We start from the raw sequence: 13,296 nt of genomic DNA, 5'->3' as shown, positions 1-13,296 counted from the left end.
ATAGCTCCGCAAAGCCTATTCAGATGTGTGATGAAAAGGCTTATTCCAGTTTGATCACTGCAACAGCTCTGGTATTCGCATGAATTTTTTCACTTGTTCTCTATGATGCTAAATAAATTTGGAGCTATTTTTATCGTATGCAACTTTCATCGTTGGTGTCAATGAATAGTTGTGAATTACAAAGTATTAACTTTTTCATGAAATTACTACAAAATTTCCAAATTCATGGATGTAGCAACGGGCGTGCTGAATTGAAAATGGCGTCCGATGCAACACACAACGGAAACACAGCCAAATACCAGCCGCATTCTGCTTCTAATAAACAACAACGGAGCGCAACTGAACACGTCGATAATGGCACACCACTATCTGCAAAGCATTCTCATTACAGAGAATTAACAATGCATCAAGCCCCCGAAACCGCGATAGTGGCGCGTGGAAATGGCACTGGTGCATATTATAATGATACTAACAATATGAAAACCGGCTCTCAGACAGTCTGATGTTTCTGATAGCGGGTGAAAACTCTCAGCAGGACACGAAGAGGCAACTAGTTTCGAACCTAACCATTATCCCGGAAAATCCATTCAAACGGTACGATCTACCGCAACCAAACTGTGGTTTGAAGCAGGTGTATTTTTATTGCGTGTTTAATGATTAGTGCCTTTCGAAGGACATCGGTGAATATAGATTGTAAGTGCATGATTTTCCTTGTTTGAACGCGTGAATAGCAAAACTAACGTAACAAACCGCTATCTGTCCTCCACCAATCAATGAATCATGAACCTTGTGTTGTCCAATCTACGTCCCAATCAAAATCCTCAAAACGGTATCACACCACTGTGAAAGCAGCATACAGTACATTCTTTTCACTCTCCGTCTCCGTCTTATCTGAACCTGGAACTAGGTACAATTTTTGAAATCACGTGAAACAATGACTCAAACTTGACTTATCGAATAGCGGCTTCATCAACAGTTATCAACTATGTAACATTCATTTTCTTTTTTTTCTTTTCCCCCATTTGATTTGCGGCTAAACCAAAACAAACTTGAACCCTGAACCCACGCGCTTAACGCCGCAAACATACTGTGCGCAAATGTTCAATGTATTATGGCTGGTAATGGTGTGTTCTAAACTGTAACGCGCGTTCAACTCTTGACTTTGGCACTGTCGCACTATCATCATCGGTGGGGACCGAAATTCACATAACCTTTGATAACCTGAAATAATAAATGAACCGAACATTGTGACAAAATCTAACTGTCGATCCTCTGGACTGGTTCGTAACTAAAATGTCTACAATCAAACCGATCAAAAAAAAAAACGTCAACACAATGTGCGAATGTTGCAAACCAAATCGACATTAATAATACAAACCAACAAAATAAAACAGGCACGAGACGCCCGTTCTAGCTCACCCCATCAATATTATCTATGTCGACAACGATCTCGTAGTGTTGGACAAACCCTGCTCGTTGCCGGTGAGTAGTGACCTGACTCCTGAAAGTAGTTCTCATCCTTCCAAACCACGGATCCCAAAATCCCACCAGCAGCATGTCGCATAATGTGTTATCCGTTTTCAGCAGTTTCCAGTCGGAAGAGAGAGAGTGAGAGAGAGACACCACCGAGAACGTGATCAAAACAAACGTTCAGAGGATGTGATGCTTTTCATCCTCAACCTAGCTGAAGTCTAACTCGTGTGTTTTTATTTGTTTGCAATACTCTTTCGATACTGGAATCCACCGGCCAGCTCCCCTATCACCTCGGGGGAAAATGCCGGTGGATTGCGCTATGATGTGTATCACAATCGACCGATCCTTGCTTTCAGCTTGTCAGAACCAAAAAACTACAGTTCTTGGGTTTGATGACCTTTTTAGTGATAGGATGTTTGAGCAATGAGTTTTGAAACCACTGCATTCGGAAATTTGGTTCCGGACGAGTTCTGCTTTGATCTTTGCTTCAACGTTTTTGTGCACTAACCTCTTCTTCTGTCTTTATTTATTTTATAATTGTGCAACACATACAGATGGCCCATTCCTGTAGCTGAGTTTTAATCGAGTAAAAAATTGGTACTATATAGATTTAATTCATCTTTATTGTATACTAAGTTTAAGATTTTATTGATGTCCAAAGGGAACAAAGATTGGAAAATATTCGCAATTGCGAAAATTAAATTTAGGAGCAAGCATAACTCAAACTCACAAATCTATTCCATTCCGTGAAGCTTTTCGGCCATTTCGGTTGGTTTGTGAAAGTGGGGAAATTATATCTCGTTGAATTTTCCTAATGGCCAAATAAGCAAGTGGCAGATTCACTTTGTTTATTTTGTCTTTTATTAATTACCAAGCAGTCTCAATGTTAATCGCTGAACTGCTTGTGTTTTACGATATTAGCCACTCCACAATAATCGAAAGAGAAAAAAAATCAAAGAGCAATGGTTTTATAGCTTGCTAATTCTCCGAGATATATCAACAAAACGAAATGTCCGTACATGTGCCCTGTGTACAGCCTGTGACCTAATGAAGCAAATAACTCGCACACAGTCAACAACACCCTAACTTTCTACTTCTGTCATTTGAATTCGATTTTGACGAATCTAATGTGTACCAAGCGTAATTTCATTCGTCAATTAATTACATTATTTTGCCAATTTAATTTCCTGCAGTCTACTGATTGCGATGTAGTTTGGGACCAATATCTTCGCTTCGACTGTACGCAAAATCACTGTGTAAAATGTGCAATCACAGATGACAGATAACACAGCTCAAGTTACAAAAAAATACCATTCTTCATTCGAATGAAATTGTTTCAACCAGTGTTGGTGATTGCCGAAAATTTGACAGAAGCTGCTATATTGCTATCTATATTGTATACATTTTCAATCCGGTAGAAGATGCTACAAGAACTCGAGTCTCTTAATGCATGAACCGTGAGAGTATTTTGCTACATTTCTTCGCTCCACTTCATACTCAGGTATTTCACGCACTTAAAAAAACAGTCTGATAATGATCGTTGCTGTGTGGAATTTCCCAAGAGAGAATCGCAAGTTGACAATTATCGCAGAAAATCGAATCGATGATTCGACTTGATGATTCTCATACTAGGTTGCAATATTTCAAAACCCTTGTGTGGAGCATTCACAGACATTTTCATAGACACAACTTATACAAAGGTTATATGCACATAGTTAGAATTAGCGGCAATAGTAAAATGATTCTATCGCAATTATCAACTGCCTGTATAGAATCGGATCGCGAAACGAGAATAAGCGACCGTTTGTTGCTTCAGAGAGGATCCCCACAGCAGCGTACTAACCTTTGATTCTCAGAAATGTCATCGAGAGAAATTCGCTTTCGCACTGGTGTCGATTCTATGTTAACTGAACCATGCTGGGTTTTTGTTGTTGCGATGTTTTCCGTTTCTCTGATTCAATCGTGTGAAGAGTTGCCAGTGAGCGTTATTTGATACGATAAAAGCCATCCTTGGTTTCAACTTCGATAATTATGCTCCCCGTCAACCTTTTTTAAACATGATGGGCATTTTTAGGAGAAAAAAGTTTTTCTAACAAATACTTTTTCTTCATTCTATAAAAAACTTTCAAGCATAGAGGTTGTGTTTCGTTATTACTGGCTCGTGAGTTAACTGTTGCTACCGAGACGGATACAACATTAGCTGCAGGTGAAAAACCTGTTGGTTAAAATCAGTTTGTCGGCTACCATCACGACAGAGCAACAAAGATAACAATAACAAGGTAGATTTAATGAATTCATATTTATTTTTTATAGTAAACAGAATTTTAACTATTCCTTCATTTTCATTCTGATATTACTAATTCAGTCAATGGAAGATCATCCGAATCCGATTCCGGATACTAGCAAGGGCTGAAGACAGTACCGTAAAGTGGTAGGTTTTTTGCTATTTTTCCGTTTCAAATTAAATGTTCTTGGAAACGGTGCAGAATATAGAAAAACCCACCTGATAATGGGCCGTATGAATAAAACGTAGCATGCTTGAATTTCGGTAGTAAATGCTACATGTGGATCACGTTCCTGTCAAAAGCAGAGACTTTACTACACAACAACGTTCGAACATGTAGTATTTACTACAATTTTTCGGTAGGTAGCTCCAGAGGTTGCTACTCGTGTGTTTGCTGATAAAGTGAAGTAGAATAATTAAAACCAAACCAAACGTGTTTTACTCTGTGGACTATGTTTTTGAGAAGATACTACAAACAACAGACTTTACTACATTTTATTCATACGGCCCATTGTCTTCGAAATTTAGTTGAGAATATTCTGTGTAATATTCAGAATGATCCATTGAGTTTAGCGGTCGTGTTGTATTTTTTCTGACTGAAGAACTGCTGAAAATTGGAACGCTCGGAAATGCATACCTCTACTTGTTCATCGAATATCTCGATTTTGAAGCTTGTATCATAAATCTACCGTGACAAAGTCTAGATAATTTAGTTTAGATGCGATTAGTACATAAAAACATATATGTTATCGCAATAAAAATAAATTCTTTTATTTTTCTGTGACACAAAGTCAGTTTCAATGCATCCACCATTTTTTCGCTTTGGTTTTCTGATAGCATTCTGAAAAAGGACAGAGAAATAAAATTGGCTCGACAAGGCTGCCAAACACACAGACATTCAATCGTTGTGAAAGTTGAATATTTTTTCATTGTTCGTTGGAATCCATGTAATGTAATGATAAAACTTCTCATCAAAATAATAAAATGTATGTTGGCAACCCGGTACAGTTTGCTCATATACGAGAGAGTACAAGAGAAATACGACCCGTAAAAGGAAATGAGCGAGCCACGTGGTCGATTTAAAACTCAACACGCGACCCTCTGTCCTCAGACCTTAGTACTGTCAGGGCAAAGCAATATCCAGAGGGTACTTCTGGACCATGGATAGTCTATTTTCGACGCAAATTAAAGCCATTGAATTTGAGGCAGATTATAAAAGATTTGTCATCACGATTTTCCAATTTTGATTTTCAAAATTTATTAGAGATTAAATTCGAGTTTTTGTTAAAGATTTGAAACAGGCTAACACTATTGTATCCTGTGAATTATTCGTTCTAGAATATCGAGTTTATATTCCATCGAAAGATGTAGAATTTGACAGTGTTGTCACTGAAGCGAGTTTGACAGTCGATGACTTACTTAAGAATGGACTTGGTCGTTTCAAAAACTCTATGCTTGAGGGACTAAGATACTTGAGTTCAAGCAATTGTACTCAGTATCTATTATTGAGGGAAACAACATCTATCGGGTCTACGTTGCCTTGCAATGTCTACATCTAAAAAGCTCGTCTTCTTTGTTTAGTGAAATGCCCAAATGTTTCAGATGCTCCATGCAGTTAATCTCAGCGATAAAGACCTTGAAAAATCTGTTTATTATGGGGAGAGTTCTCATGATCTCACAGCATGCGCTGCATTGAGGTTGCGCAAAGACAAAATGACGCTTTCTTTAAAAGCTCTATGTACCCCCTTTCGAAACAGTAAACTCTTTTTCAAATCTAGAGCCATCTAGAGATTGTAACTTTAATGCAAATAGGGAAGCTCCTTCGTTTGTTACTACTCAAGGGTCTGTTAAGAGAAATAAGTCCTTCCCCAAATTATTCAAAAAAGGAACCTAAAACTTCACCACGTGTGAAACCAAAAAAAGAAAAAATAATCAAAACCAAAGACTGTGCCTCCTGGTTTGGCAAATTCACAAACTAATCCAGGAACTAGTACAAAAAAGGCAATAATCCAGTGGGCTCCATTTCATTGCCACAAACAGGATTACTGAAGTTTTCGGAAATTGTAGAATGGATTTTTGCAGCATTCAAGGTTTCTGAACGCCTAAAGACTCTCATTACGGCATTCCTTCCAATAGCTAGAACTTTTTTGAAACAGTTATCAGCTCAATGGCCAGTTCTCTCAGGGTTTGTATCATTCGATGAATAATTCATCATCCAACGCAAATGATTCAATCACTGTCCTGAAGTTTTATTGCATAGTCAAAAAAGTGATATATTTGATTTGTGTGAAACTTGGCTAACATCAAGCATGACTTTAAATTGTAATGATTTTAACATTATACGTCTCGATAGAGACTCTTCGTATGGTGGAGTGCTTTTAGGAATTAAGAAATGTTATTCCTTTTATAGTTTAAATACTCCTTCAACTTCTAGTATAGAAGTTGTTGCTTGTCAAATAAACAACGAAGGAAAAAGGCGAACTAGTAGTGTCAGAGACATACCTGAATGGTGTGAATATGAATGAAACTAGCGTGATTTTTCCACGCATCCGAATATCGATAATCGCACGTACAGTTGATTGATTGTGTGAATTTTGTAAACTTTCAAATCGTCATTTGCATAACTCTAATAGTAGAATTACAAAGCGGAACACATGAAAGTAAAAAAATTGGCGGAACACATGAAAGTAAACCGATTGAATTGAAAAATCCACAACAAATCGTTTTCAGCCATTCAGGATTCCAAAATTTAAGTGGGGATTTAATATTACATTGATTTCAATAACTTACTTGCTAAACCCATCTCAAAAATACATATTGTAATTTGAAAAAACACCTAGTGGTGTAATGGTGCGTTTCTCATGTATAATAGTGTGGTATTCTATTCAAAACTTTTCTCTTCGATTTGTGAATGAAACATGACGTACAAACTCTACTAGTTTTCATTCAAATTTTGAAGATTTTATACAATTTTGCCAATTTTTTCGCTCTCTAAATGACGATTTAAATGTTTGTTGTATCCGAACTTATGCAGTAATTTTTGGTAGAACCATAAGACCATTTCATTTGACCCTGAATTTGGGAATAACGGTTTTGTGTCCGGTTTACAACATTGTTTAAGGTTTTTGTTCCGCTAGTTTAAGTGACGGTGTACAATATTCAACACACTTTACCCTATAACTCCGGAACCGGAAGTCGGATCCAGATGAAATTCAGAAATTCCGTATGGGACCGTGAGACCTTTCATTTGTCTAAATCGGTTCAGCTATCTCCGAGAAAATCTAGTGAGATTATTTGACACATACACACACAAACACACACACGCGCGCGCAGACATTGTTCAGCTCGATGAACTGAGTCGAATGGTATATGACACTAGATTTACTTACTAGATGGTTTTTCAAGTGATTGCATAACCTTTCTATATGAGAAAGGCAAAAATTTAGCAATTCTAAAATATAAATTATTGATATCCAGTCGCCAAGCGTGGACAAACAATATCGATAATTCATTCAAAAACTCATAAGAAATGGTAAAATATGCACTTCATAAACTAGATATATCTAGTGAACATCTTTTAACCTAGTTGTAATTCTATATAAAAAAAGATCTTGTTTAATTATTGTTTAGTTCATTTATAAAATGATACATGGTGCTAGATGAAGTATTGTCATCATGTCAAAGGTTTTGATTTGTAACAAACAATGCACAATATCTCAATAGGCGACAAAATCAATTATAAGAGCATTTAGATTATATATTGAACATAGTTAGTGTCTGTTTTACCAGCGGAAAAAACATGTCGTAGGCCAATTGCACTCAACCATTGAAAATATCCTGTATTTCTATGTGTCGGTTTTGCACGTTTCACTTTATGCGATGATTCGTTCAATGCAAGCGGTAGGAATTTTGACGCTCTTTTTTGGCGCTGAGTTTCATCTTAATGCTTGTTCATACCAAACATTGTGTTAAATACAACAAGAGATATTTGCGATTAAATTCTACCCATTCTTGGACACGGTAAATTTTTCAAAAGGTACTCCATAGTAAAGTAAATCGTATTCACGACAAAAAACATTTGTATAGCTTCGGTATATATTCTTCCAAGAGCTCAAGTTGAACAACGACAACTTAATGATATGGTTGGAGCTCTTCCTGCTCCACGGTTTATTCTGGGGGATTTCAATTCGCACGGAATTATGTGGAGTTCCGTATATAATGATAGCAGATCATCTTAAATATATAATATTTGCGACAATTTTAACAAGACAGTAATAAATATAGGTAATATGACACGGATCCCAAAGCCTCCTGCACGTCCAAGTGCATTAGATTTATCTCTTTGCTCGATTTCAATTCGACTATATTGGACCTGGAAAATCTTTCCTGATTTACACGGTAGTGATGATTTACCAATCATCATCTCAATTAGCAGTAACAAATGCCTTGCTAATTCAGTTAATATTCCATATGATTTGACAAAAAATATTGACTGGATTCAAGTGTCTTAAATTCAATGCTTGTAGAATATGACTTCCTCGTTTGTTCGAGAGCAAGCCCAAACCAAACGATTTCCTGGTCCAACGACTTACAGAAAACCTCCCAACCACTGGTGGGACAAAGAGTGCTCAGAAGCTAAACTCGCAAAACAAAATGCTTGCAGAACGTTCCTAAAACGAGGAGGAGGAACACCTCAGCATTTTGAAATATTCTTAGTTTTAGAAACCAAATACAAGAACATACTTCGGACAAAGAAGTGTAGCTATTGCAGACATTTTGCCGAAGGTTTGTCAAGAGAAACCTCAAAGACCACTCTTTGGAACACGGCAAGATGAATGAGGAATCGTGACGTAGGAAATGAGAGTGAGGAATAGTCGAACCGATGGATATTTAACTTCGCTAGGAAAGTTTGCCCAGATTCTGTTCCTACGCAGAACATTATTTGGGAGTCTCCTTTAAATAATGATAGCCCCTTTTTAATGATGGAATTTTCTAAAGCACTCTTGTCTTGTAACAATAACGCTCCTGGGTTGAACAGCATTGAATTCAACTTGTAGAAGATTCTGGCTGATCTCGCAAAAAAAGCTTATTGAGCGCAATAGTTCGAAAAAATTATTCTTCGACGTCTCGACACTTGGGTCGAGACGAATGGCTTGTTATCAGATACTCAGTTTGGCTTCGAATGGACGAATGATTGTCCTGCATTACTATCATCTGACATCACAATTGCCTTCGCTCAAAAGCAACAAATGGCATCTGTATTTTTAGACATTAAAGGAGCATTTGATTCAGTTTCCATTGATGTTCTTTCAGACAAGCTCCACCAACATGAACTCCCAGCGGTTACAAGCAATTATTTGCACAAATTTTTGTCAAAGAAGCGCATATATTTTTCTCGTGGCGATTTGGCAACATACAGAATTAGCTTCATGGGACTCCCGCAAGGCTTATGCCACAGTCGGCTCCTCTCTGCACATTCTCATTTTTTCTTGCGTTCCTTGCAAGGAAGCTACTTTGAGTCGTCGGTGAAATGATTTATTAACAACATCAGAAATTTTCATTTACTTCTAGAATTATTCGCTGCAATTTTAACTTCATTGTTATAAATATTTTCAAATCCAAATTGCTCTAACGACAAAATTTAGGTGATTTCATTTCAAACACGACTCAATTTTACGTAAAAAACATTAAAATATTGCACTTATCCCAAGTTTAAACATCATAAACAAAAACTATAATCTGACTACCCATTCTCATGGTACGCCTTAGTTAGTTCTGAGCCGCCAACTGTTCAGAAACGCACGATTCCGAGCCCAACGCTTACTGCCAGCCATCGCAATGCCTCCGGGAAAGGGTTATTTGAAACTGTAACTGGGTTATTTGGAACTGTATGATTCTGACTAACATATGCGTTATTAATATCCTGAATTTGAAAATAATACTCCCCGCAAAGAATGGGTTAGCTTGCCATCGGCTACAGTCTAGCGCCCTTGTGATGGTGTGGCGCATTTTCCCAACTGCCAGACACAAGCCAACAAGCCCAGGGAAAATAATGGAAGCTGAGTTCTGAATGAGGATCGTACAAAGTATGATTTGTGGTGGGGTTGGCAGAGTAAGTCGGTTGGTAGGTAGGTGGGTAGGTTACTGGGCAAAAAAAACTTTTTCCACAGACTGCCAGCCCAACAAAAGCTCTCGCAGCAACATCTGAAGGGTGGTGTCATCAATTTGTGTGAATATTGCATACATAAACAGCTTTAGCCAAATGGCGCTTTTCCGGCGATGGTTGCTATTTGAGTAGATCCCGCAAAGTTTACGCACTGGTTCCGAAGACGTAAAACCTCTGTCAACGAATTTTATTTTCGTTGCTGCAAGCACCCAAGCCAAATTGAGTTTGAAACTTTGTCTGAAATATGAGACCTTTTGCCAATCGGTAGCAAAAACCGTGGAGATGTGTTTCAAGGCAAGCTCCGGTGGAATCTATGGCGCCTTAGCGATGTGTGTTTGTAGCGAAGCAATGCATTTGAACATGGGATTTCGTCTGTATAAAGCAAAGTTTTCAGATCACGAACTTTTAATTATTCTTTCAGAATACGAAAATTGGCTTTTCAGTCAACATAAAGCGCTTTCCCAACTAAGTAACTCACAGAAAAGGCAGATTATATTTACATTAATCCGTGCAGAGAATAGACGAATCCCATTCTCGAAACGAATGGCAAATATCGAGGAGTTCTAATGCAAGCAGTATTTTTTCTATTGAACTGCTTTCATGTGCTCTTTGTGCAGTTTCATAAATAAATAGGGCATCGTTTAGAAAAGGGGGCTGATTCCTTACGAACGAGAATTCCCATTAATTTCTATCCTAAATCACTTGGGTATTGGGTAATGAGTGGAGTGTGGTCACTAGCCTCCGGGAGGAAACAGCACAGGACGAGTGTGTGTAACATTTTGGGAATCCTTCCAGATTAGGCAGCCTAATTGGCTTTTCTCTTTGCGATACATCCTACTATCATTATATCCTTAACCTAATTTGATCGAATTAAGGCTATTTAGCTCGAAGGGCGGGATGTGTAAAAACCGTATGGAATCAGATCGGCTTTATGAAGACATATACATATTCGTACATGAGCTAACGAACTGCTCTTCACTTCGAATTCTAGTTTTCCGTCGTTTCAATAGCAGTATGGATTCACTTTGATAGTTGATTCACGATATCAGCGATAATATAGCACTCCACCGTTTGTTTGTTAATACCGTGTAGAGTTGAGTAAATTTTTACGTCAGATTATCGGTTCATTTTGAATGGCTACGTTGCCTTTTTTATAAATAGTGTTAAAAAACGCTATTCTTTTCTGGTAACTTCTAAACTGCGGTTCAATATACAAGTATATGAATTAGCCCGATGCAAAATCCAGCCAATTTTTAAAGTATATCGTGCCTCAATGAAACATAAGTAGTATAAGCATTTCCCACCTAATATCATCCAAAATGTTTTTGATCGAAGTTGCAATAGAGCAATGTCAGGCATTAGGATTCACATAATTCCGATTCGAATGACACTTTGTTCGCGATTTCAAAATGGCAAACCATTTTTTTTGTACGGATGGAGAGACCAGTTCAACTCATAGCTTATATTTTAAAAAGGGAGTATGCATTCTCGTATGTGCTTTTTGAAATTGTTGGAATGATGTCCAAGCAAAAAATTATTTGATTAAATTTAATTTAAAAAAACTTATTGATATGTTTTTCTAATGTTATTTTAAACCTGTTATTCGAAAAACGGTGAATTTCAACAAAAATTGGAATTTATTGTATATTTTGTTCAACCCTCTAACTCGCAAGTCGCATTTCATAGTCGGCAGTTGATCGTTACGTCATAATGAAACGACAGATTGCGTTCAGTGGCGCAACAAAATGTTATTGTTGAGTGGCCAGACGACATGAAAATCAGTTAAGCTAGTTCTAATTTTTCTTTTTATTTTGAAAATGACTTTTGAAGTTAGAGGGTTAAAAAGCTCGAGAATGACTTCATCAAAGAGAAAGAGTGAGTCATGAGTTTATTACTACTGATTTGTAGAATCTCATTCTAGTGTTCAAATGACCAGCGCATCAAAAACTCAAAATTTTGTAAATTTCTAAAAATAGTTTTTACTATGCTTATTTATTTTGAAAATGATAATAATCGAATTAATATGGAATGGTGTTTTCATAGTTCAGATTTAAATTTTAAAATGAGTTTATTTATGCTTGAGGCTAACAAATCTTTTTATTTTTAAGTGCATGGTTTTAAGAGTAGGATCCAATCAAGTTCCTAAAACTCCTTTTTCGACCAAGGAGTTTTTATACAAAGATACATGCATATCTTGGCAACTCGAAATTGATTTTGCTGGGGCGGCCCGTTTGGCATAAGGTCATTTGGCATCGTGTATCGAACATGGTCTTAATCCTAGCCGCCTCACGACCGTTATCGTATATCCAAACATCTTCTCTGTTCATCACACAACAAACACTAGTCTGGGTACCATCATCTTTTCTATAAGTTTCTCATTCAATTGGCTCTTCTAATATATTTTATTTAAAAGATATTTTTTATTCAGGCCTATTTGCGTACAAGCTTTACGTGGCCGATTGAGCCGATTCGATCTCGTTGTCACCCTTTTTCTAGGGGGAGAGGAGTTTCCATTTCCCTCCTGCGAGAACTGAGGGGAACTTCGTTCGTGGTTCGTCTCGTCATCCATTGCCGCATCGATGGTATTGTTGTCGATTTCCGTCTTCTTTTCGTTGCTAGTTGCTGTAGATGCACCTTGTTGTACATTGTTTGCAATTGCTGGTTGGTTGGAGGGTAAGTTGTTAACTGCAGCCGGTGTACTTTGTTCTATAGAGGATACTGATGGTTTCGTTGAAGGGGATGCTTCATTGTTGTTGGCGGCTGTCACAAGTGTACTGGGGATGCTTGGGGTTTGTGTGAAGGAAGCATCGTTGTCCTTTGGTGTAGTTGTCTCCTTGTCCAGTTTATCACATTGCTTACCGTAGTGAACAGCTTTTTGGCAATATTGACATGTGGTCATCTGATTGTCATAGGTAACAAGTGATTTGCACGGAATTCTTGTATCTTGACCGAAAATCACATAAGAAGGTATAGGCGTCTTCAAGTGTATGCGTAATAAACGTACGCCATTTAGAATACCGGGGAAAAAATTCTTCCACTTTTTTTTTCGATAGAGAGCATCTCTCCGTATTGGGACATAGTTTTGCGAATATAAGAATCGGTGACGCTTGAGTGAAGATCATGCACACGCACTTCTATAGCACTGTCATCCGTATATACTGTTGTACTTAATGTTCTCGTGCTCCACATAGTGCACATGGTTATTGTCTTTTGCGAATTCCATTGCATCCAACTCTTTATAAAACTGGATGTAAACAACATTTTTCGTCTTATTGCGTTGAAGTAAATGCACACGTTTAATGTCAAGATGCATTTGCTTCTTAAGCAAACCTTCAAGTTCTCGTATCGAAGGTCGAGTTTTGCACTGCCTGAA

General features: G+C 37.5%; 1 protein-coding gene across 3 annotated transcripts in view; it reads left to right on the top strand.

Moving 5' to 3' along the window:
* Positions 1-13,296, top strand: part of LOC131429889 (pseudouridylate synthase RPUSD2-like) — a 610,839-nt gene that overhangs the window by 541,586 nt on the left and 55,957 nt on the right. The window contains exon 6 of one of the 3 annotated variants that reach the window (XM_058594332.1): positions 1,395-1,482. The exons of the other annotated variants lie outside the window; for them this stretch is intronic. Within the exon in view, the coding sequence (XP_058450315.1) occupies positions 1,395-1,482 (88 nt within the window). The remainder of the gene's footprint in view (positions 1-1,394; positions 1,483-13,296) is intronic. 3 annotated transcript variants of the gene reach the window in all.

This window comes from Malaya genurostris, chromosome 2, assembly GCF_030247185.1.
Source record: "Malaya genurostris strain Urasoe2022 chromosome 2, Malgen_1.1, whole genome shotgun sequence".
NCBI lineage: Eukaryota > Metazoa > Arthropoda > Insecta > Diptera > Culicidae > Malaya > Malaya genurostris.
The sequence above is the reverse complement of the archived record's forward strand: the minus strand, read 5'-3'. Positions and strand labels throughout refer to the sequence as shown.